At 57.6% G+C, this 26,044-nt stretch overlaps 1 protein-coding gene across 4 annotated transcripts in view; it reads right to left on the bottom strand.

Annotated features, from left to right (window-relative positions):
• Positions 1–26,044, bottom strand: part of EXD3 (exonuclease 3'-5' domain containing 3) — an 81,700-nt gene that overhangs the window by 49,939 nt on the left and 5,717 nt on the right. For all 4 annotated transcript variants that reach the window (XM_081791045.1, XM_060608083.3, XM_060608080.3 and 1 more), the window contains exons 3-4: positions 11,643–11,758; positions 2,874–2,938 (exon numbers count right to left, since the gene is read on the bottom strand). In XM_081791045.1, coding sequence (XP_081647171.1) covers positions 2,874–2,938; positions 11,643–11,745 — 168 coding nt within the window. In that variant the 5' untranslated portion in view covers positions 11,746–11,758. The remainder of the gene's footprint in view (positions 1–2,873; positions 2,939–11,642; positions 11,759–26,044) is intronic.

Here is a 26,044-nt window from a genome sequence, read left to right on the forward strand (position 1 = left end):
TGCTTCCCCAGGACACTTAGAGCAAACACCCACTTGGTTTGAATGTAATTTTAAGACCACAGTACTTGAGCAATCTGACTTGCTTACCAAAAATGAAATGCAGACTTTCCCCTCAAGCGTTTGGGTGAACTCAGGAAGCCAGGCAAGTCTCTCTCTGCAGACGCCCAGGAAAGGAGAGGCGTCTGTGGGAAAGGAGGCCTCTGAGGGCCCAGGGCTGTGCGGTCAGCACCCTCCACGGGGTGCCACAGGGAAAGGGTGGGCCAATCCCAGTTCGGTGGGCTGCCTGGACTCCAGGAGTCCCAGGAAGCCCCTCCAACACATGGACCTCCACGTCACAAGGACCCGCATTGGTGACACCCGGCAGGAGCTGGCAGGAAAAAACACCATCGCTCTTTAACTACTTTGCAGACATACTTGGGCCTTCGCCACCAGGGGAAGAAGCTTCAGTAAGATGAGCCCACGTGAAACCCCACAAAGCACACAGGGAACAGTCACCGTGAGTGACGGCCACAACACGACAGTGAAAGGTCTGAGAACAGGGACAGGAGGACACCCCCCAGGCTGGGGTCTGAGAGCCCTTCCCGCCCCTCCGGCCCCTGTGGCCTCCAGGGTGCCCCTCAGGTACTAGGTCCAGCACCCATGGGCCATCTGCCGCCCCTCGTCCTAGAGGATCTAAGCGTAGGCCCCAAGGCCCTGCTCCTGTGCTGGTCCCTCCTCGGCCTGGGTCCCGGGTCTCCTTCCCTCCTGCCCCCTGACCGCTGCCACCCAGCAGGGGCCTGTGCCCTGTCGTCACCAGCTTCTGTGCCCACATGGTCCTGGGGCTGGAGCAGCGCCAGAGCCCCTACGGACCTGTTCAAACAGGCAGGGCTGCCCGAGAACTTGAATTTCTCACAAGCTCCCAGGTGCCTGCTGCCTGGGGGCCCTGCTCCAAGGAGTACCGTCCTTCCAGTTTGCTCACCCCTCCTGTGCTGGCCATCTCTCCTGCCGTACCAACTCAGGGGGCTCTGAGGGCATCCCAACCCCACTGTCCGTCCCCTGCCCCAGGCCCCAGTCAGTCCACACCAGCCTGCCCCTTTCCTCTTTGTGCCACAAACCCTCACACGGTTCTCCAAGCCCAACCCCCAGTTTCCCTGTGCTGTTCTGTCGGGGACCCTGAAACTTCCCTGTGGTCAGCCAGGGGACAGCACGTGTCCCTCCAGCCAGGGGCTTTGGGAGCCGACGCAGTTCCCTGGCACATGCACAGCAGGCCTCGCTGGCACCAAAAATGAAAATTCACGGACGTGACCCTTCACAGACAGAAACGAGTAACAAAAGGTAAAACACACACCTGTGTTTGCTTGGAAATAAGTAACCTGCTGGCCGAATGAGACAACATAATGAAAATCAGAAAACAGGGAAGAGGGACAACGGGTTTCTCCACCTCAAAACTCGTGACCAAGGGAACTTGGAGGGAAACGCACCGCTGTGGGCGAGCGCCTGGGAAAGAAGGACCGGAGAGTAAGGAGGGCGTCGACAAGCGGTGGTGCCCAGCGGCACCGGCCACGCCCACACGCTGGCCACAGGGAAGACGCCAAAAGCGGAGCCCCGGGGAAAGCGCTACAGCTCGAGCTGGGGGCTCGCACTGCCCCCCTCGGAAAGCCTGGCCAGCAGCCATGATGACACAGAAGAAACGGAAGCTTCCTGGGGAAATAAACCAGAAGCAAAACTCTGAACAGGCCTGGGTCCCCCGCCTCCCCGCCCCCCCCCCCCCCCCCCGCCAAGACCCCCCGGGGAGGACTGTGCACTCTTCCCTCTCCCAGACTCTGGAGGAACAAGTAATTCCTGTCTTCCACCAGTCGCTCCAGGGACAGGAACGAAGGAACACCTTGTATGAGGTTAGTTCACCAGGAACAGAGACAAAAACTCACAAACGCCACAGTGACCAGGGGAGACGCGTCCCAGACACGCGGGGGCAACTTGAGTTAGAGAATCTGTTCACCAGACAGCACGGTCATGTTGCTTCAGTCTTGATCCTGAAGCCACCGTTACAAAATTGAAGAGAGCTTTTGACTTGCAGAAAACTTCGGATTCGTCCAGCTTGAACTGGCCGCTCGAAGCCTAAGCACCTGGCTCAGGAGTGGAGGAGCCCAGGTCTGTCCCCCGACACAGACATATGTGGTGGCCCCAGGAGTCTGGCTGACCCATTAGCCAGGGACAGGTCCTCCCGGCATCACCAAGCAAGCTGCGGGCCCGGGGAGCACCCTAACCCTGGACAGCTCACAGACACGGCTCCCGCACGAGCCTGCAGCCCCTTCCTGCAGCACGCCTGCTCTGGACACCTGCCCCCGTGGGCCTGGCCCTCCTTGGGCGGCAGGAAGCAAGGCCAACACTAGACTCGAGCCTCATCCCTCCAGCCTTCACAGCAGTGACTTCTGTGTCCTCCCTGGGAACTAGGGCGACTTCACTCTTTTGCTGTCCCAGGGGAGCCAAGTACAGGGCACGGGGCCCGAGGGTCAGGCAGTCCCACTCCGGAGACAAAGCTACCCTCCAGGCACAGGCCACCACCAAGCAGCCTCCTTGTCAAGCCCACCGCCTCCTGCTGGACGACAGGCTGTCCCTGGGAGAGGAGGCCATGGGCGAGGCCAGTGTGAACCAGTGAGTACCCGGGCCCCACCCGGCACACAGGTGGTCGTGGCCCACTGGGTCCCCTGTGCTGTGTGGAAGCCGAATGGCGGCCGCAGGCCCTTCCTCCTGCTCTGAGCCTCAGGGGTCTGTGTCTACCAGTGTCTCGTGGGTGTCACCCCAAGCCCCAGCCCCCACGTGTCTGCCAGAACATCCGGACAGGGCGGCCCACTGAGGCCAGTGGAGGGCCCGCAACCCCCATGCTCACTCACCTGCTGCAGCTCTCGCGTGGACCACAGTGTCTGCAGGGCCTGCCGGAACAGGAGTGGGTCCTGGCCTGGGGGGACGAGACAAGGGCTATGCAGAGTCCACCAACACCCCCCCACCTTTGATCAATGCCTGGGGGCTCCCCGCAGATGCCAGCCAGTGCCCGTGGACTCCGGCCAGAGCTCCCCACTGCCCTTCCCTGTGACGCCAGCCTGGCCATCCTGCAGTGCTCACTGGGATGGGCTTCTGCCCACAGCTTGGGGCAGCCCAGGCCTCACGTTTCAGCAATGGTGGGCTGCAGGTCTCAGACTGACCACACCGTGTGGGCAGGGAAGGGGCATCGGACCCCAGGGCCAAGCCCACAGCACTAACCATCAGGGCATGCCTGGTGGGCCACCGCGCCCCCACCCCTCCATGCCATGTCACAGCCCACGCCTGTCCACTGCCCACCAAGTGTGGCCTCCAGCCCCTGCTGAGCCCCTAAAGTGGTCCCGGCCTCTGCCTCCCCTGGCTGCTCCCCAAAGCCTCCCCACCCACAGCCCTGGCCCTCTCTTGCTTGCCCAAGTCTCCAGCCCCACCGCAGGACTGCTGGCCGGGGCAGGGATCCCACTGGGACCCTAGGCCCCGGGGAAGTTGGGGTTACCCTCATGCTGGAAAAGGGACTGTGCCCTCAGACCAGGTTTAAGGTCAAGGTCTGGGAAGGTGGCTGCCGCCTGCTCTCCGCTTTGGGAAAGAAAGCGGTCTCTGAGTCACCCACAGCCACCAGCGCCCCCTGGCTGCCTCTGGAAGGCCCGCCCCACCTCTGCGGCTACCTGCCCTGGGCCTCAGGGCAGGGCCACCCTGCTCAGCCCTTCCTGGCTCCCCACGGCCTCGCCACACGAGGCCACGGAAACCCCTTTTCTCTGTGCAAAAGCTCTGCTGCCGACACCCGGTTGCCACTGACCCTGGCCTCCCCAGCCCCGCCAGAACCTTGCAGAGCACAGGGCCCAGAGGGGGCGCCTCATTCTTTCCTCAAGAACCATCAAGGCCATGTGGCTCAGAGGTGGGGGGGAGGGGGTGGTGTCACTAACAGATTCCATAGGTCAAATCAGGGGGCTCAAGAGCACGGGTGGCTCACCCGCAAATCTACTCAAGAATCAAAGAGACAAGAGCAACCCACTGGGCTCCTGCAGAAGACCAGACGTGGAAGGAAAGGCGGGGACACCTGAGCCCAGCCCTGGAGGGCTGCCCACCTGAGCACACAGACGCAGGGACCAGACAAGGCAACAGTGGTCAGACTCAGTGCACAGCACGGGAGGAGGGATACGTTGGGCGCGCTCCAGAAAGCAAGGCTGATCGACCCATGGAGGGTCCACCACTGTGGCTCGTTAATGGGATACGGGGAAACATTTCGTAAAACAAGCATTTCGTAAGAGTAAATTCTATTCACGATTTAGGAAGCAACTCTGCAACTAGACCACAGGCAACTTCGTGACCCAGAAAAAAAGATGTTTATAAACAAAACCCCTCAGCAAACATAGAACTTAATGCTGAAAGCTGAAAGCAGGCCCCCAGCGACAGGGCCAATAGGAGGGCACCCACTGCCCATTCAGCACGGCCTGCAGGCCCCTGCCGGCTCAGCACGACACGAAGGAACAGTTGACGGCACAGAATTTGGAAAGGAAACAATAAAGTCAACACTACTCTGACAAACTCTGGTCTGTCCACAAGCGGAATGCGACTCAGCGCTAGAAGAAATGAGCGGTCAAGCGAGAGAGGACACGGAGGGCCCTCAAACGCACACTCCTGAGCGGAGGAGGCCGTGTGAACAGGCCACACGCGGCAGGATCCCAGCCCCGCGACATTCGGGAAGAGGCATGGCCATGCAGGCAGTGATGCGACGCCGCGGGAGGCCGTCACAGTGGACGCGCGTCACATCACGCGCATGTGTCCCAGCCCACAGAGCACCGCCGCCAGGAGGGCCCGAGTGCCCACGGGGGCTCTGGGCGATGGCGGCGTGTCAGTAGGGTTCATGAGGGCACCACACTGGCCGGGACGCGAGAGGCTGTGTGGGGCAGGGATATGGGAAATCTCTGTAACCTCCTGGATTTTGCTGTAACCCTGAGACTGCTCTAGAAAAAATAAAGTCTTTAAAAGTTAAAACAACAACAAGAAAAGACACTACTGCTCACTGAAAACATAATTTTGTGGAGAGCCCTGAAGAATCTGAAGAGGTTCCTCAGTGGACACGTTTCTGCACGGACGCTCACCACCAGGCCAACAGTAAAGTCCACTGTAAGCCCGCAAGTGGAGACGGGCATCAGAAACAGTGGGGGCGCCTGGGGGGCTCAGTCAGTTGGGAGACCGACTTCGGCTCGGGTCATGATCTCGGGGTTTGTGAGTTTGAGCCCCACGTGGGGCTCTGTGCTGACAGCTCGGAGCCTGGACCCTGCTTCCGATTCTGTGCCTCCCCCTCTCTCTGCCCCAACCCACTCACATTCTGTCTCTGTCTCTCTCAAAAATAAATAAACATTTAAAAAAAAAGAAAAGAAAAGAAAAGAAATTTCAAATAAAGGTGCGCCTGGGTGGCTCAGTCAGTTAAGCTCGGTTAAGTCAGACTTCAGCTCAGGTCATGATCTCGGGGTTTGTGGGTTCGAGCCCTGCGTCGGGCTCTGTGCTGACAGCTCAGTCTGGAGCCTGCTTCGGATTCTGTGTCTCCCCCTCTCCCTACCCCTCCCCTGCTCACACTCTGTGTCTCTCTCTCAATAATAAACAAACGTTTAAAAAAAAAGAAACAGTGACAATGGCACAAAAAAATTCAGATTTCTTTGGATAACTCTAACAAATGAAATTCACGCAAAAAAGCCATAAAGCATTGAGAGTAAAATTAAAAGGCCTATTGAAGAAGGGCCATCCCACACAATAGACAATGTGAAGTTGTCACCTGTCCCACAATGAACCATTCTGCTCCAGCCCAAACAGCGGGCTGGGGGTGTGTGTGTGTGTGTGTGTGTGTGTGTGTGTCCACCTGTCTTAACCATCCACCCAAATCACAGCGAGACAGGACTCTGACCCCACCCAGCCCCAAGCAGCACCCTAGCTAAGGCGAGCGGCACTGGCCTGGAGAGGGCAGGTGTGGACCAGTTTAAAGACCTCAAGTCAGAGCTGGGCACACACAGGACCCGATGTGTGACCACAGTGGCCCCAGGAACTGGGTAACCCTATTCAGAGGACCCTGGAGCATCTCCTGGCCTCACACCTACAGAAAATCCATCCCCCAGTTGTAGATCTGAACGTGAAAGATAAATCGGGCCTCTGGGAGAACATCTTGAAGACCTTGGGCTGGAGAGGTCTCCCAAAGAAGTCAATCACATAAAAGATTCCCACTGATCAGAAGGACCCTGCAGGAACTGGAAGACGGCTCTCCTGTCTGGCCTGGTCCTGCCCTCACCGGGGGCTGTCTAAGGGCACAGCCCTGCTCCAAGCTGCTTTCCCAGCACCTAAGACCTGGGCCCCACTGGGAGCTATGCCCTGGACATGCCCCCCGACTCGGCCCACACAGCTAGACCCTGCACATGGGCTGAGAGGCTACCATCGGTCCCTCCCAGGAAGGGAGCACATTTGACCATGCTCACGGCTGTGGTCTGGGCCTTGATGGGTGCTCCACAGTGACCTTGCTGCCAGGGCCAGGCGTGCACGGCCACCAGCTCAGAGTGGCCTCAGAGAGACCTCTGGAGGGGACCTGAGGCCGGTCTGGGTGGGGTGAGGCATGGCAAGGGCATGGCCTGGGTGGGCGCGGAGTTATGGGCAAGATGCAGGCAGGGGGTCAGGGAGGTGCCCTAGGCTGAGGGGGGGCTCCCAGGCTGATGCCCATCCAAAGACACAGAAAGGGAGGACTTGGGAGGTGTCTGTCTAAAGGGTTAGATAAGCAAGCTCTGTGTCACTCTGCAGAACCCAGGGAGGGGCCTGTGTCCCCACTGCCCCGGCCTAGGGATTTAGGCAGGAGGCTGGGGCCTGGGAGGGCACGTGGGGCCTGGTGCAGAGGGGCCTCTGCCCACAGCCTGCCATGACCTCCGCCTCCCCACCCCAGGCCTGGATCCGGGACCCGAGACAGATGGCCTCCGGCCTATACCTGGCCCCTGACCCCATCCCAGGACCACGCAGGTGGGGGCAGGTGGGGGCCTGTATGCAGGGAAGACACTGAAAAGACACTCAATCCCCAGAGCCAGACCTTCACCCCTGCACCCTGGGCTGCTTCTCCCCGCCAGGCACATGGGCCTCACTGGCTGTCCTGGCCACAGCCCTCCCACACACGTGCCTGGGGGCCACAAGGCAGCCAGGGACTCGGGCAGAGGCACGGGGATGGCCCACCTTCTGCCCTGCCCCCTCCCATCCCGCTTCCCCGGTGCCCACTGGACACCAAGAGCTGCCGGCTACCTCCACTCGTGAGGTGGCCGACAGGAGGAAGAGGGATGCAGGGACAGGGACAGACAGGACAGACAGATGCCGTTTCATCTAAAATGCCACTGAGTCTAAGCTACCTCAGTGGCCTTCGCTTTAAGAAACAGACGCATTCCAGAAAACGTGTTCAGCTGCCATGCCAACTGCCAGGAAGACCCCTACTATTTTCTACCACGAAGCTGGTGTTAAGGAATAAAATAAATAAAGTGGGTGCTTTTTATCGCTGGAGTCGAGGAGATGAAGTTCAGAAACCACAGCTGGGCGTGACTGAGCTGGGCTGCGGTCTCCGTGAAGCCACCTCTCCTCGGACACTCGGTCCTCCTCGGAAGTCAGGGACCTGGATACACAGCTGCGCTCGGGTCAGGGTCTGCAGAGCTCCAGTGCCCACCACGCCAAGCCCAGGCCACCCCGACCACACCTGCCCTCTCTTCAGGTGGCCTGGAAGCCATCGGGTCATCACGGTGTGCACCCCCGCCCCCAGGACGGCTGTCCTGACCCTGTCGGCCCTGAGAAAGGGCCACAGCATCAGGCCCCGTCTCATCTGCAGACCTAGAAGCACCTCACAAAGGCCTGTCTCTGGGAGGCCAGCCCGTCCCCTCACTGCCCACCACACCACCTGGTGCAGGTGCCGGCCCCCTCTGCGGCAATGTCCACGTGAGTGCTGGCGGCAGGCGACATCCCACCTCCCAGGACGGGGGCTCACGGTTCCTCTGCAAAGCTGGGGACTGCCACTCTCTCCAGTGCACCTGTCTGCCCCTCTCGGTCCCTGGTCCCAGGTTCCACGCTCGTCTGGGATGTGATGGTGGGCCCAGCCCCTCCCGAGCGGGCACCGCGAGGGCAGGCGCCAGGCCAAGAGAAAGGGCGTTCCTCAAAGCTCCCAAATCCACACCTCCTGCCCGGCAGCCCCTCGGAGGCCCCCAACGGCACCCAAACCCCATGGGCAGGGTGAGCTCTCCGGTGGGGGCCGTCCCCATCTGGGAAGTGGGGCGAGAAGGCCTTGTTATCTTGCCTCCTCCGACAAGCCGTGGGCCCCCAAGACAGACCTCGCCTGTCCTCAGCACAGGGCCCCTAAGCGCGAGGCCGGCGAACAGCCGTGGAAGTCAGGACGAGCCAGGGCGTCCACACAGACGCAGGCTCTCGCTGTCTGCGACAAGACCACACAGCTTATGGGTCCACTCGGGTGAGCATGTGATCCACACACAGAAACTACCAGACTTCGAGGGCACATTAGAGAATCTGCTGGAAGAAAAGATTCTATTAACAACAGGGATTTAAAATGACGGCACAGCTACTCGTAAAAACAATGTGGAACTGGGCGCCTGGGTGGCTCCTGAGTTAAACTTCTGACTCTTGGTTTCAGCTCAGGTCATGACCTCGGGGTTCCTGCGTCCGAGCTCCACGTCGGGCTCTGCGCTGACAGTGCGGAGCCTGCTTGGGATTTTCTCTCTGCCCTTTCCCTGCTCTCTCTTTCTCTCTCTCAATATAAATAACATTAAAAAAAAACAACAACAACTGCGGAAAATCAATTTTTTAAAAAGCACATCTAAGAAGAAAAGACAGCTAGGAAGGCAAACCCTGTCCTTGAGGGGCGTTCCCTTTTTTATGGCTGCGTAGAAATTTACCCTAAACCAGTCATTTCTTACACTCACAGATCCCACAGGCCAGGAATGCTGGCACTGGGCTCTCAGAGAAAGGTCATTTTGATTTCGTCTGAATGGGGCGGGGGGGTGGGGGGGGGGTGGGGCTGTGTCTGATCTGGGAGGGGCTGTATCTGATCGGGGTGGGAGGCTGTGTCTGATCCAGGAGGGGCTGTGTCTGATCCAGGGGTGGGGCTGTGTCTGATCCGGGGGGAGGCTGTGTCTGATGGGGGGGGGGCTGTGTCTGATCCAGGGGGTGCTGTGTCTGACCTAGGGAGTGCTGTGTCTGATCTGGGGGGAGGCTGTGTCTGATCCGGGGGGAGGATGTGTCTGATCCAGGAGGGGCTATGTCTGATCCGGGGGTGGGGCTGTGTCTGATCCGGGGGGAGGATGTGTCTGATGGGGGGGGGCTGTGTCTGATCCAGGGGGTGCTGTGTCTGACCTAGGGGGTGCTGTGTCTGATCTGGGGGGAGGCTGTGTCTGATCCGGGGGGAGGATGTGTCTGATCCAGGAGGGGCTATGTCTGATCCGGGGGTGGGGCTGTGTCTGATCCGGGGGGAGGATGTGTCTGATCCGGGGGGAGGCTGTGTCTGATCCAGGGGGGGCTGGGTCTGATCTGGGGGAGGCTGTATCTAATCCGGTGGGGGGGTGCTGTGTCTGACCTAGGGGGTGCTGTGTCTGATCCGGGGGTGGGGCTGTGTCTGATCTGGGGGGGGTTGTGTCTGATCCAGGGGGTGCTGTGTCTGATCTGGGGGGAGGCTGTCTGATCCGGGGGGGGGGGTTATGTCTGATCTGGGGGGGGCTGTGTCTGATCTGGGGGGTGCTGTGTCTGATCTGGGGGGAGGCTGTCTGATCCGGGGGGGGGGTTATGTCTGATCTGGGGGGGGTTGTGTCTGATCCAGGGGGTGCTGTGTCTGATCTGGGGGGAGGCTGTCTGATCCGGGGGGGGGTTATGTCTGATCTGGGGGGGGGCTGTGTCTGATCCAGGGGGTGCTGTGTCTGATCTGGGGGGAGGCTGTCTGATCCGGGGGGGGGTTATGTCTGATCTGGGGGGGGGCTGTGTCTGATCCAGGGGGTGCTGTGTCTGATCTGGGGGGAGGCTGTCTGATCCGGGGGGGGGTTATGTCTGATCTGGGGGGGGCTGTGTCTGATCCGGGGGGTGCTGTGTCTGACCTGGGGGTGCTGTGTCTGATCCGGGGGCAGGGCTGTGTCTGATCCGGGGGTGGGGCTGTGTCTGATCTGGGGGGGGTTGTGTCTGATCCGGGGGGGTGCTGTGTCTGATCTGGGGGGAGGCTGTCTGATCCGGGGGGGGGGTTATGTCTGATCTGGGGGGGGCTGTGTCTGATCTGGGGGGTGCTGTGTCTGACCTGGGGGTGCTGTGTCTGATCCGGGGGCGGGGCTGTGTCTGATCCGGGGAGGGGGGCTGTGTCTGATCCAGGGGGGCTGTCTGTTCTCAGGGTGGCCTGTCCCTCTGCTAGCTCCAGTAGACCAAGGGTGAGGCCTGCAAGACCCTGGATGGCAGGCGCTGCTCTGCATATCCTCAGACTAAGGCCCAGGTGTGATGCCGGGTGTCACGTCAGTACAGGCCCCACCCTACATGCACCCCAAGGGGATGGGCAGACACAGGAGGGCCTGACACACCACCCTGGGTGAGGCCCTGAGAGAAGGAGGGGCCGGAAGATACCCTGTCCCAGACCCAGAGTCCCTGCCCCAGGCCCCAGGTCCCCCAGGCCCCAGGTCTCTGTCTCCCCCCAGACCCTGGGTCCCTATCCCACCAGGACCTGGGTCCTCGCTCCTGTCTCTGGTTGGCTCAATGGGCAGAGGTGACCCCCAAACTGATGACCCAGTTTGGAGGCTGCTGTGGGGAACATCTGGAGACCATGGCTGCTCCGAACAAAAGAGGCAAGCCGGACTCTCAGGGTGGAAATGAGAAAACAGTCCACATCCAGGGCCACCTTTGCTGACCACATCCAGGGCCACCAAGCTGAAGATGCCTCCCTTCCCCACGGAGGAGCTTCCGTGCCCAAATAGGCCCCTCATCTCCGGTCAGGACCCGGGGCCAATGCCCTGCACTGTCCTCTTCCGCCCCTGGGCGCAGGGCAGGAATACCCCACGGGGTTTGGGGCTCCTGTGCTTGGAGCCCGGCCCGGGCCCCTGTTTTTCAGACACATCCCGGTTCCCTTCCCGCTCCTTCTTGGCAAGATGAATCAAACGCCCACGTGTGGAGCCCAGAGACTGTGCGTGTCGAGCCGGGACTCAGAGAGACAGCCGTCCTTCCCAAGTGCCCCCACACACGCCTGAGTGTCTGTCCGGTCCCGCAGTCCTCCTGGCAGCCCGCAAGCAGGTGGCCAGCAGGCAGCCCGCCCTGGGACAACCAGGCCACGCGGCTTATCCTCGAGAGCCGGTGGCGCCCTCCCCGGCGCAAAGAGAGGCGCCTACCTGCGGCCCTCGAGACAGGACGGCGGCGCTGCCGTGCTGTGTCGCCTGCACGCTCGCACCCGCTCCCGGGGCGGCCTCGCACAAGGCCACAGCACGGGATGCCTTCCCCCAGGGTGCCTACCTGGTGCACACACGTACCCCATACCCGGACAGACCTCCCCCGCCACACCCGCTGCACGCGCACCCCGCACGCGCACCCACGCCTGGCCCTGCCACGTGCAGCCAGCCGCACTCAGGGCCGTGGGCGCGCAGACTCACCTGTGCAATGGCGCTCGCCGCCAGTGGAGTTGCCAGGGTGGTCTGTGTCTCCGGCGGCGGGGTCGCCGGCGGCGGGGTCGCCAGGAGGGTCTGCCGGGTCCATCCTCAAGGCGGCGCTGGGGAAGAAAGCGGGCAGCTTGAGGAGTGAGGCATCGGCGGAGAGAGACAAGTAGCACCGCACGCCAAGGGCCCGCCTCTGTGGTCCAGGTGCAGGGGCCCGGGCGCCCTCGGCTCCACCCGCCAGCTGGCCTCGCGGACGGGCTCGCCGCGAGGAGCCGGGAGCCAGCCCACACAGGCACACGCACCGCTAACCGACGCCGCCCGGCAACAAGCCGTTACATCCACGACGCACTTCGCCACGTTTCTGGAGATTAGCCTGTTCTCCCTCCTCTCCTCTGTGCCCAGGAGGCCGTATAAAGACTTCGTCTCCATTCACGGTCGTTTCCTTGCACCACGGTAACGCCTGCATGGCCGACCGCGTAAACCCCAAATCCTCACACGGGCACGGGAGGGGAGACCCACTGTGCTCCCTACTCCAAACTTCCTACCCAGAGGAGCTGTGCTAGCTATGCCCTTGGATACTTTCGTTTATCTTTCTAAAGAATACGCTGATGTGGTTATTCCTTCAGTTTCAGTCTTACCTGTGATGGACCAACCTCAAGGGAAGAATTCACTATCGTCCCCCGGCACCGCCTGCACACCCCACAACCTCCTGAAACGGTTCTGAGAGAGTCTTCCTTTGGCTCACCATTTATAGAAGACATGAGTACAACTCTGTAAATACTATCCCCAGCTGAGCCACATGGGGACTACGGTTATTTCTCCTTTCTTGCAGGGTTTGCTCCAGACTTCTGCCCTGGTCACGTGGGAGGGCTGGCACTGACGCAGCCCTCTCACTGCAAACATCAACTGGACAACACAGTCGAGGCAGCTGATTCTGGGCAACAGGCCACACACAACCGTGCTTCCCGACAGCAGGACAATGCCCGAGGAGGGCCCCGGGATGACCGCCTCCCACCGAGGGCAATCCCCCAGCCAGGACCACTGATCTGGAACCCAGGGAGCACAGCATTCCACCAAGTGGAGGAGGTGGCAGGCCACCTGCGGGGCAGCGCACCGGCAAGAGGGGCGGTTGAAGCAGCCGGGAGTGTGGACGAGCGACGCAGGATCCCCACGGCTCCCAGAAACAGTTGCCTTGGGGCTGAGACCGAAACAGAGACACTAGCAGTCAAACAGTGCCAGACACGTTAGACTCCAGCCCAGACAACACTGCAGCATCTAGCCAAGACTCCAGAAAGACCAGGCCTTGGTGCTATGCCTAGAGTGAGCCCCACTCCTGACCTGCCCTGCCAAAATCCAGAACCAAGCCCCGGTAAAATCCACAATGGAGCACTTTGCAGGTTGAGTCCCACCAACACAAAGACCCATCCTCACGAAATGCCAAGCCATGCTCGCCTGTTCAAGGTAATCAGCTAGAAATTAACTGCCTACTAGAACAAAGGTCAACGTTCTTCAGAGGAAGATAACAGAATCCAGAGTTGCTGCGATGCACCATTCACGACGTTCGGTACATGATATGAGAATCACAAGATCTACCCAGAAACAGGAAAATATGGCTCATAATCAAGGAGAAAACATTACAAAAAACAACAATAACGAAACAAACCCAAAAAATAGAAACCAACTCCACGTGGCTCAGATGATGGGTTTATCAAAGACTAACACAACTGTCGTAAGTGTATGCAAAGAATGAATGGAAAACATGTCCAAAAAGTTAAAGGAAAACATGGTCATAATGAGTAAACAGACAAAGGAAAATGGAAATTACTTGAAACTATATAAAGGAACTAAATGGCAATTCTCCGATAAAAAGTATAATAGCTGAAATGAAAAATTCACTGATTGGGCCTGACAGTGGATTGGAGATGGCAGGTGAATTGGGGGATTTGAAGACAGATCACTAGAAATCATCTTATGTAAAGAATGGGGAAAGGGAATAGATCAAAGAACAAACTGCACTGCTGGATGCTCTACATTGCCATCATTAATGGGACTCTGACAGAATTCCAACACCTCTCTCCACATGTTTAAACAATCCTGGAAGTCTATCACTTGTTCTTAAAGACATCCCTTCTCAAGCCTCTGTCCTCTGTCTCAGTCTGGAGAGCCAATCTCCAGCCCTGTGCCATAGCTTCCACCCTGAGACTCCCATTCTCTTCCTCTCCCGGTGCCTCCTGCGTTTCTGGACTTCCAAGTCCTCACCTTCCCCAGTTTTCCTCTGGTTTTGAGGAGCACATTCTCCAGCATCTTCCTGAGAACAATCGCAAAGAAGCACATTTAACAAGGCTTTGGTTGTCTGCAAGAGTTTTCCCTGGGCCCTTGCTCCTGGCTGGAAGTCTGGCTGTGTGTGGGCGGCAGGTGATGGCGATGGCCCTCCACTGCCTTCTAACTCCCAGTGCTGGTGCCAAGAGGTCTGCAGCCACCTGACTCCCCACTGCATGCAGGACGCTTGTCTCCTCCTCCCGAGGCACCCTCCCTTCAAGCATCCAGGGTCTCAGCAGGATGGATGGGGTGGAGTCCATCGGGTATGCTTATGTCCCTCAGTTCTGGGACATGTCTTTTATTTTCCTTGACAATGTCCTGGCCTCCCTGTCCTCCGTCCTGTCCCGGAAGTGCTCTTAGATACTGAGCTTCCTGGAAGAACCTCTATTTTTCTTATCTCTCCTCTTCTGTGCCTTTGGGGAAGGTTTCCTGAACTTTATTTTTTAAAATGCTCGTTGCATTATTCATTTCCGCTATCAAAATTTCATTAATCAAGAACTCTTTCTCTTCTTACCCCAGAGGACCTCATGACTCAGTCTTTGTTTTCATACACATTCTTCTGTATCGACGCCCTTTTTCCTGCTTACACAGTGACTGTCTTTCCTCTCAGAAGCTTTTCTCAAGCGTCTGGAGACCACTGCTCATATTCAAGAGTGAGCCACTGAACAGCCGCCTGGGGGCTGAGCAGAAGCCAGTCCTTGGTGCGGGTACACTGGGGGCCTGGGAGACCAGGGCCCAGAGGTCTCTCGCCTTAGCCGGTCTGTCAGGAGGGAATGCTCCCTCCTCACCTGCAGACGGGCACTCGGCTGCCACCGCCCAGGTCTCCGAGGTCAGGGTCTGACCCCTCCACTTGAAAACACCCCCAAGACCCTGGTTCCAGTCTGGAGCCTCCCTGGGCTCGGGCCAGGACGGGGTCACCCCTCTGCCTCAGGCTCCAGCTTTCTCAGGCTGTTAGTCACCCTGCTTTCCATCTCCTCCCCTTGTCTTTTCCGTTAAGCACTTTTGCCTTTAGTAAAAAGGCAAAACTGTCCTTTTTAAATGCCTTTACCATCATTTTTTTTTTTTAATGTTTATTTATTTTTGAGACAGAGAGAGACAGAGCATGAACGGGGGAGGGGCAGAGAGAGAGGGAGACACAGAATCGGAAGCAGGCTCCAGGCTCCGAGCCATCAGCCCAGAGCCCGACGTGGGGCTCGAACTCACGGACCGCGAGATCGTGACCTGAGCTGGTCGGACGCCTAACCGCCTGAGCCACCCAGGCGCCCCCTTTACCATCATTTTAATGGGCCTCAAAAGAGGCTGGGGTAGGCAGCCACCACCCAGTCTCTGTGGCTCTTGGCCGGCAGGCAGGCGTCTCTGCTATAAACCCAGCTCCTGCAGAGCTCACGCTCTGTTCACGGTGCTGCCGTATGTCTCACTACTCTCCTAAGTGTTGTCGCACCCAAGTCCACAAATGATGTCGGCCTGCACGGTTCTCTTCTTGGAACACCTGCCCCAGAGGTGTGCACATCTCCTACCACAGCTCAGATGAATGGATGCCCGGCCTGGGCTTCTCACCAGGAAAGAAAGGGAGAGACGGGACTACAGGAGGGGGTGGTCCTCACGGCGAGCTTACGACCCCACCCCACCCACAGACTGGCCTCCGGGGGTGGGGGGATGCCTTTCCTAGGGTGGCCAAAGCAAAGCACCACAAACGTATGGCTTAAACCACAGAAATCTAATCTCTCTCAGTTCTGGAAAAGGGAAGCCAAATATCAAGGTGTCGAGGCCTCTCTCCTGGGTGTGAACGCGGTCGTCTTCCCCCTGTGTCTTCCTTCTGTGCATGTCTGTGTCCTGATCTCTTCCCACAAGGACACCACTCAGAGTGGATGAGGGCCCACCCTAATGACTTCATTTCATCTTAATGAGCTCTGTCAAGATGCTGTCTCCAAATACGATCACATTCTGAGGTGCTGGGGTTTAGCGCTTCAGCATATGAATTTTTAGGGGGACACAATTCAACCACAACGGGGGCTAGACACCCCTGATGCTTCCCCACGTTTGGTTCCGAACCGGTCAGAGCACCCTCGGACACTAAGGGACCACATCCGGTCTGACTTTCCACCAGAGCCAGAGGGATTGCCGTTCATTTGCGTGTGAGAAAAAGGGGGTCATCTGGGACTAAACCTGGGTTTTCTTCCAGCTCTTTCCCTGCACCACCGTTCACTTTTATTTGTTTTTAACTGGCTTTTTACTATTTATAAAGGCAATTATGCATATTAGTAGAGTATTTGGAAAATGAAATAAGCTTGCAAATTTTGAAAAATTAATGCAAAGGAAAGCTATTAAAAGCTACAGTCGTGTGCTGTTCACCTCCTGGCCGTTGCCCCGACGCTCCGGGTGCCAGCCTCCCTGCCAAGACACGTGGTCAGGGTCAGCGCTCCCGCCGCGTGCGGCAGCCCTCCTCCCCTCCTGGTGCTGGGTGCAGGATGGGCCCTCATGCGGTGACAAGGAGGGACAGGCGCCTTCCTGCAGGTCGGGGTTGTGCCGAGTTACTGCGCCCCCGACTCGCCACCCCTGCCACGCGCACTGCACACGCTGGGTACAGCACGCTCCAGGCACAGGCTCCCACGCCCCAGAGCCCCTCCTTCTCCTCACAATAAACCATCCTGTCTCCTACCTAACTCAAGAAACAGAAGGACTCACAGCAGGAAGACGCTTTAGGGACAGCTCTCACTTTAACGTAGCACAATCATAATTTCTCTCCATTGTGGGTTTCCTCCTGGATCTTTCTTGTTCCGAAATCACGTTAAGGTGGCTCAAGTCCACAATAAACGCCAAATGTGCCAAACCAGAAGATCCTGAGGGCTCCGCTCCAGCCTGCAAGACCAAAGCATCTCCCAGACGGCGGCTACCCTTGCACCTGCCCCACCTTGACCATGGCCCACCCCGTGCCAGACCCCGCCCACACCCCAGACCACCTTGACCCACCTCACACACCTGCCTGACCCTGGCCCTCAGCCCTCCCCCAGCCCTGCACCCCAACCCCCGCTTCCCACACCTGGCCTTGCCCCTGACCCCGCCCCCAGACCCAACCCGCCCCGCCAGACCTGCTGCCTGGAGGCCTCCTTCCTCCTGCACCACAGCAAGCAAATCAGGGGGACAGAGACTCGTTCCCACAGCACACCCTCTTTGGGGGTCTCGGCCACCCCTGTACCTGCACCCCTGCACACTGGCCGGGCCCCATGGGGCACACGCACAGGTGCTCCTCCAGGCCCATGGCAAGGCTCTCCGCTGGAAGGAGCAGCAGGAGCTGGGGGCTCTCCTCGTTTGTCTGCTCGTCTCATATGTAGCCAACGTGCCACCTTCGTCCCTCACGGTCTTTCCCCTGTGACACCTGCCGGGTCACAGTCTCCCGCCGATCCACCTGTTTACTGCTGTCCCTTTCCTGGGAGTCCCCTCAAAGCTGGGTGCTGAGGGGGCAGTCCGGTGCCACAAGTGCCTTCGTGGGCTGTGCCAAGGAGACCTCTCGGGCCCCTGTGGCCTCAAGAGGGAGGGGAACTCTTGGGCCCAGCAGACGGCCCCCACGAGGGGAAGCTGGAGACCGTCCAGGTCCTGTGGGCCCCTCCCTGAGGAGGCACCAGGAGCCCCGCCCATTTCTTCCCCTGGTCAGTCCTTCAACCCTGGTTCCTCCCTGGGCTAACTTGGAGCAGCCTCCAGGCCTCAGCAAGGCCAAGGCCCTGGCCTGGCTTCTCCATGGCGTCAACACCGTTGTTTCTAGAGCCCTCAACACCTCATGGCATGTGTAGCACATGTGCAGAAGGGCCTCTTAGGCAGGGTCCTTCCACACCACGCCCCACCCAAGCAAGCAGCAACCCCCCAAGGGCAGTGTGAGCCCCTGGGGCCACATCCTGTGCCTGCATTCCCTGGACACAAGGATGGGGGTGGGGAGGAGCAAAGAGCATGACGTGGGGGGCGGGAGTTCCCCCCAGGGTACAGAGTTCTGGCTCAGCACCCTTCTGTCCACCGTCCAAAAACACAGGGCCAAGCACCCACCACCTGCATGACCGAGAGCCATGTGGGTGGTTTAAATAAACCCCAAATGGTGGCTCCTCCCCCTGGCCTCTGTCCCTGGGTCGACTGCAGGCAGGTGCCCTGCGCTGCCCTCTGAACTGCAGGCCACTCTGACAGCTGCTAGAAGGGTCTCAGAGGGAGGCCGAGGGCTTGCCACGCGTCCTGTCTAAAGCCCTCCTTCAGGCACAGCCAGGCCCCCAGGCCACCCCCTCTCTTTGGCTATCCCCACCCTTGTGTGGTCTGAGGGGCTCCTCTTTAAAAAGGTAGAGCTGAGGCTCCTGGGTGTCTGAGTCAGTTCAGCATCCCACTCTTGATTTCAGCTCAGGTCATGACCCCAGGGACGTGGGATCCAGCCCCACACTGGGCTCTGCGCTCAACGTGGAGCCTGCTTGGGATTCTCTCTCTCTACCTCTCCGCCCCTCCCCAACTCATCCCCCCCTCCACCTCTCAAATAAATTTAAAAAAGGTGGAGCCCCAGTCCAATCAGAATTATAATAAAGACTAGCATCGGTGCAGGGCAAAGGTTCCTCTGACCCCTTCAAGTCAGGTCACCAGAGGAGGAAGCCTGTCCTGCAGACCAAGTGTGGTCCATCCATGCCTCGTGGTCAGGCTCTTTCCACGCCGCATACAGCACAGACTGCCATGACCCCGACGACCTCCTTTGCACTGCAGCCACCCGCTTCGCCGGTCAGCCCAGGAAGGAGGCAGATGACCAAATGGCCCTTTTGAGGGAGGGGCCTTTTTCTAGTGGAGAAACCCCTACGATTCCAAGATTTGCCACAGGCTCTCTTCCCCTTTTCTCTAAGTAGCATAGCACCCAGCGTCTGGCCACCCAGAGGCGGGCAGTGGGCTCCGTTCACAGGCCAGTCCCAGGACAGGTAGACGGACCTACCCCCTCCTCCTGGAGAAAGGACCGAGGCCACAGAAACTCCGCTCAGCTCTCATTACACAACCTTTGTTCTGTTCCCGAGCCCTGGACAAAGTGCAGCAACACACTGAAACCCATGTGCTTCTGAGAATGAAAACAGCTGGCAGAGACCAAGTTCAAGTTCACCCCACGACAGACTTTTTTAATTGACCTCATTTTAAAGTGAAAATTAAAAAATCTGGAGTCCAAATCATCTTTAGCTGGGAATGTGGTTCTGGGTTTGCAACCCACACCACAACCAGCAGGCCTTCCCACGGACGGCCTTCCAGGAGCCCACTGGGGTGAGCGGCTCCTGGCAGTTTGAGAACTTCTATTTAAAATGAACAGTCAAAATGTGCAACTCATTTAAGCACCATGTATTTTTCTGAAAGGCGGCTAACCTGAGCCAGGTTCTTGCCGGGTACCCTGCAGCACAACAAAACATCTGCCTCAAAGAACCCACTCACTCCAGAGGCCCTGCTCCCTGGCCCCTGCTCCACACCTGAGTGGGAAGCCCCTGGCCCAGCGGCAAACCCGGCAGCAGGAGGGCGCGGGCCAGGTGGCCTCCTCTTGACAGCTGGCCCAGGAGAGCCTACCTGACAGCCGCACAGGCCCGCCAGGCCCCAGCAGATGTGAAGCAGAATAAAGGAACCATCCTTTTACGTGGAGCCAGACAGCCAGCAGGGGGAGCCCTCAGCCCTAGCGTTCTGCGCCAGCCGCACACCCAGCAGCAAGAGAGGCACCTGTGTGTGCGTGCACACAACTTTAGCTGGGGCCTCATTCACCCCTCAGCAGGAAGGACTCGGCCAAGGAGAAGCTGCCGGCACCCTGAGCCCTCCCTTCCTCCAAGGGGTTTCCCTTCCATGCAGTGCCTCACAACCGTCTCCTTTTTCTCTGTAAAGTAACCTTCCTCTCCTTTGTTCTCCAGACTTGCCTGTGGCTTCGTCATGGCTTGCTCGTCCCGAATCGCAAAGCCTCTGCCATTCCCGTGTAAGCCCATTTTGCTGGCAAAACAACTGGCTGTCTAATTATCGGGGTCGACACAAGCCATGTCCAGTGTTTGCTACAGGTTCCCGATGCTCCAGGGCGCACCGACCAAGCAGGACCCAAGGCCTCCCGAAACCCTGCCCCTCGGCCACGCCGCAGCCACCCTCCCAGCAGTGTTGTCTCCTCCAGGCAGAGCCCGCTGGCACCCTGCACAGTTCAGGCTGGGGTCCCGGCCCCGCCGCACGGTGAAGTGGGCAGCCTGGGGCAAGTGAGGGCATGGGAACCACAGAGCGAGTGTGGCTGACACACGCACAGCCCTGGCTGTCTCGTCACCTCTACAGGAGGGAGAGCAGCGCGGGGCCCTGGCTTGCTCTGAGACGGGCCGGGAGGCACATTCTTCCAGCTGGTGGTCTCTCTGCGTAGAGGCCACATGCGTGGGAGGAGCACGGCAGCAAAGCCTGAGACCTGGCTGGAAGCCCAGAGGGCCAGGCTCCTGGCCAGGACAGGACAGCATGGAGCAGACACTTCACGGTGTGTCCTGACCTAAAGCTGCCCTCCAAGCCTCCCAGAAAGGTGGGAAGTAAAGGAAAAGGTCAGAAGTTAAAAGAACCCGGAAGGAGCTACGTGGCTGGCTGAGAGTCCAATGCGGCTGGCTACTGGCTTGAGCCTTCTGCCTGTCTGTCCCTCCGTCCCAGGAGAACAAGGCCAGGGGGCTTCCTGCGGCCACAGAGCACGATTCTCTCCACACTGTGGTCACTGAAGTGACTTTAAATGTCACCAAAGCACTCTCGTGTGAACGCCAAGTCATGGTCCCTTCACCACTTTCCTATAATGCTTTCTGCAAACAGGGGGCGCCGCTGTGTGGCCCCCTCTCCAGGTGAGTCCTGTGCCCTTTATCACAGGGGTGGCCGAGGCCGAGGAGGGGGTGACAACGGAGCTGCCAGCTCCCAGGCTCCACTGCCCGAGGCAGCCTCACTGCCGGGGGTGCCAGAGCCCTGGACTCCTCCTGGCGCCCCCTACACGGTGCCCAGCCCCCCACGCGGCACCCAGCCTTCCCAGGCCCTATGGGTGGCAGCCCCCACCCGTGTTACCCATAAGACACGCGGCAGGAATGCCGAGGGGCCGTCAGAGGGTCATCAGCTGGCACCAGCCCTGGAGCCCCCGAAGCCGTAGGCCTCATGGGGGAGGCCCCTGAGGCCTGGAGTCCCTGTCTCCTCCCAGCCCTGCCCCGCCCCCCACCCCCCCACCACCATCCAGCAGGTCAGCTACGCCCTACTTTTCAGTGCAAAATGTACCTGGCGTAAGGCATCAAATGTCTCTGTACTGATCTCTTATACCGATTACAGGTGGGAACGGTGATATTCAGGGAACACTGGACTTAGGAAATGAAAATTAATTTCCTCTCCTGGGGCACGTGGGTGGCTCAGTCGGCTAAGCGTCTGCCTTCAGCTCAGGTCATGACCTCACGGTTCATGGGTTCAAGTCCCACGTCAGTGCAGAGCCCACTTCAGAGCCTCCGTCCCCCCCTTCTCTGCCTCTCCTGCACCTGCACTCTCTCTCTCAAAAATAAACATTCAGAAAAATTAACTCCACCCCCCACTTTTTTTTATGTTTTTTAACAGAAGCTCTATGCCAACGTGCGGCTTGAACTCACAACCCTGAGATCAAGAAACTCATGCTCTACCAACGGAGCCAGCCAGGCTCCCTGGACCAGAAAATTTAAAAGCACATGTGTGATTCACACATTTCTGCTGGGTCTTCATTGGGTAAGCAGCCGGCCAGACAACAGGGGACCTGGAGGTGCCTGGCCGCCTCCACAGAGATGGGCACCGGGCCCAAAGGCACCACTCTGCACAAGAGCATCGGGATTCACCCTGCCGTCCCCAAATTCCAAATGCCAGTGGAGCTGGGGTCGCCACCCCAGACACATTTGGGCGTCCAGCCTGGACCCTGAAAACTGGGGCCACTCAGGTCTGTTTTGTTAAAGGAGAATGCTAATTTGAAAGCCATTTCAATTCGTTTTCAAACTGAATCAAATGTCCGGGCACACAGCTCAGTGATTTTTAAAAAGTTTTATTTATATGACACACATACTATGAAATCTACCCCTTTAAAGTGCACAACTCGGTGTTTTGGTATATTTAGATAGGAGAAAACATCGCCGCTACCTAATGGCAGTACGTCTCCATCACCCCAGAAAGACCACCCATTAGCAGTCGCTCCCCGTCGGCCCTCTCGGTGGCAACCACAAATCCACTTTCTGTCTCCTGGGATTTGCCTGTTTTAGACACTCAAAGAAAAGGGGTCATATGATACGCGGCCTTTGCCTCTGGGTCCTGCAACCCAGCACGCTGCTTTCAAGGCTCATTCACCTTGTAGCACTGCTGGCACTTACTCCTTTTCACGGCTGAACAATACTCCACGGCACAGCCGGACCACACTCCTCTGTGGACGGACATCTGGGTTGTTTCCACCTTGTGGCTGCCGTGGACGTTTGTGCGTGGATGCCGTACGTGGAGGTGTGCCGTCATTTCTCTGAGAGTAGAGTTGCCGGGCTGAGCGGAGCTGATTCGCTGGCTGAGAGGCGGCCGGACTGCTTCCCTCCACGGCGCACGAGGGGCCCAATTTCCGCACATCCTTGCCAACGTTTGTTGGTGTCTCTTTTATTCTGTCCGTATCCGTGGGAGCGACTTTTAACTTACTGGTTTAACTTCAGGCCGTTCCTTTCTTTAAAAATTAAGACTGCCAATTTGAAATACAAGAAGGTAACTTTTCCGAGATACCACGAGGGGTCCAGGTACAACTGCTGGCGTGTGCCTCTCTGGCCGCCGCCGTGGCGGGTGCTGATTCTGGGCCGGAGCGGTGCCCTTCCGCACACTCACGACCATGTGCACATTGTCAAGACCGAGCGGGGTCTAGGCCTGCATGTGCAGCTCAGGGAGGAACCGGCTCCTCCAGAGTCCCGGCTGGGGGCCCTCACGAGAGGAGGCTCTTCGGGGACCCTTTCCCGTGGGGCGCAGGCTGCGGCACGGCCCGGGGGCAGGAGGCAGAAATCACTGGCCCCAGAGTTCAGCTGGGCTTTCCGGCTCCACACCTGCTCTCGTGAGGGCCTCCTAATATCCAACAACGGGGCAGAAGTCCTATGAATGATGAATGGCTACTGAAAAGAGACATTTTACAAAAACATCTAATGTCACGGGAAACAAAGTCCTCACAATGTGGCCTAGCGTTGAACCTAACCGAGAGCATCGATGTTACGGCGTGTGCCACAGGACAGCCGGTGGTGTCAGCCCGGGACACGGCACGGACACGAAGGACATGTGGGCCCTGGCAGCGGGGGGGCCGCCTGCCAGTTCTCTGTACAGGAACGCCTTGGTTTGCGAGCATCATTCATTCCGGAAACATGCTTGTGATCCAAAGCACTTGTATATCAAAGTGAATTTCCCCATGAGAAATAATGGAAACGCAGATGATTCATTCCACCACTCAAAAGTGTTCACATGAAGTATAATACAAAATAAAGAAAATACAAAATATAAAGGAAAATCAACAAATTAACCTGCACTGACCTTTGAAAACCTTCGTGGCTGGTGTGAGGGAGACAAGAGAGAGGAGGGTTATTGGGTAGGACGACTTTCATCATCTCTAACGGAATCACTGCTGTCTATTGGCTCCGTGGGATCTCTTTCTTTTCGTGCAACTTTAACACGGAACCTATCCAATGACACTTGCTTTTGCCTCCGTTTGAGGATTTCACGGAAATGGGACATCGCATTGTCGTTAAACAGATTCATCGCTCGCACTGCTACAGCCTTATTCGGGTGGTGCTTTTCTACAAACTTCTGCACTGTTTCCCACCTTTCACACATCTCCCTAATCTCACTTGAAGTGAGGGACTCCTTGGCCTTTTTCTCCCCTGCAGACGAGATCTCCCCCATAACCTCTTGCTGCTGCTCGCGATGCAGACCCATCAGTTCGTCGGTGGTCGGCTCCCGGCCACGCTCCTCCACCGGCTCCTGACTGTCGTCCTCATTCACCTCCAGTCCCCTGGTCTTCCCCAAGGACACCGTTTCACCGACAACTGGCGGCTGCTGTTCATGAGCAAGCCCCTCTAAGTCAGGTGCAAGAACACAACCGGGCCACAGTTTTCTCCAAGCAGAATTGAGGGTTCTCTTGGTGACCCCGTCCCAGGCTTTATCGATGATCTGGAGGCAGTTCACGATGTGGAAATGATTTTGCCAAAACTCTCGGAGGGTAAGGTCTGTTCCTTTGGTCACCTCAAAGCATTGCTGAAATAGCGCTTTGGTGTAAAGCTGTTTAAAGTTGGAAATGACCTGCTGATCCATGGGCTGGAGGACTGGAGTGGTGTTGGGAGGAAGGAACTTGACCTTAATGAACTCGAATTCCTCCAGCAGGTCGTCCTCAAAGCCTGGAGGATGAGCAGGGGCATCGTCCATCACCAGCAAGGCTCTGAGCGGCAGATTCTTCTCCAGAAGGTATTTCTTCACTGCAGGACCGAAGGCCTCGTTGACCCACTCGACGAACAAGATACGAGTGACCCAAGCCTTGCTGTTGGACCTCCACATGACGTTTAACTGGCTCTTCTGCACCCTGCATTTCCTGAAGGCTCGTGGGTTCTCGGAATGGTACACGAGCAGGGGCTTGACTTTGAAATCCCCACTCGCGTTGGCGCAAAACAAGAGGGTGAGACGGTCTTTCACGGGCCTGTGACCAGGCACCGCACTCTCTTCTTCCGTAATGTGCGTCCGCTCTGGCATCTCTTTCCAAAACAGCCCCGTCTCATCGCAGTTAAAAACCTGCTCTGGCAGGTAACACTCGGAAGCCATGAGCTTCTGGAACTCGGCAGCGAACACCTCCGCTGCCTTAGCGTCCGAACTCGCAGCCTCTCTGTGCCTCACAACACTACGGATGCCGCTTCTCCTCTTAAAGTTATCAAACCATCCCCTGCTTGCTTTGAAGCCTTCTTCGTTTTCTGTTGACGTACCTGGCAGTTTACTTACGAGGTCGGTGTACAAGGCCTTTGCCTTCTCGCAGATAAAGTTCTCGGTCACGGTGTCACCTGCCAGCCGTTTCTCATTTATCCAAACCAGAAGCAACTTCTCTACATCTTCCAGAACACGTGGCCGTTGCTTTGATATTCTCGTGACTCCTTTTGCTGCATCTAGCCCCCTTATTTCTTCTTTCTTCTTTAATATTGTGCAAATGGTCGACGTAGACTTCTTATAAAATCTTGCAATTTCGGCCACTCGCATCCCTCGTTCGTACTTCTCGACGATTTCCTTCTTGACTTCCACCGTGATCATCTCCTTCTTCCTGCCTTTCTTTTCAACCTTTCTCTGCATGGGGGCCATTGCAAACGTTCACACAGATGCTGATTACAGCACAGTATTAACAAACTCTTGTCATAGACTGTATTTAATGGAACCGGCAATAAGGCAGCAGAGGAAAGGGTCTCTATCTGCAGGCAGCCTGACCTAGAATGAAGCAAAGCATTCCTAAGCTTACTCTTGTCTGGAAAAGCAAAGGACTGTCCATTGGTGCTTTGAAGTGACAAAAATACACCAGTGCCAGTTGTGGGCACCTTGTAACATTCTGAAAAATCACAGATATCTGCCAAACACCACAGCCTGAGACCAAACATCCAAGCATGGAAGACGATCACCCACAATCCCACAGAGAGAGAGAGAGAGAGAGAGAGAGAGAGAGAGAGAGAAGAACCATTGGCTCAGTTGTGACCACGTGACGTTCGGCGTCCTGTACTACCTGTATTGCAAGACATGGCTCGTTTATCAAGTTAAAATTTATTAGAGATGTTTGCTCATCTTGTGGAACACTCGCAGAACAAGTTACAATCCAAGGTTTTACTGTATTTTCTATTTTAACTTTTTTGTACTTGCTAAATATTCTACCATGAACACACTCCACTTTATATTCACAAAGAAAAGAAAACCACAAATGGTATCTTAAAAGTTAAAATAAACTATAAAGGAATCTTAGCTGCAGAAAGGAGACGGGGCCACCGTTCACTCCTCCATGAGCCGCCCGACAGGCCGCAGGGGCGGTGGCCATTTCCCACTGGACACCAGGTCCTGTCCCCACGGCCCTCGCTCTG

Source organism: Panthera onca, chromosome D4, assembly GCF_046562875.1.
Source record: "Panthera onca isolate mPanOnc1 chromosome D4, mPanOnc1 haplotype 2, whole genome shotgun sequence".
Classification (NCBI taxonomy): domain Eukaryota; kingdom Metazoa; phylum Chordata; class Mammalia; order Carnivora; family Felidae; genus Panthera; species Panthera onca.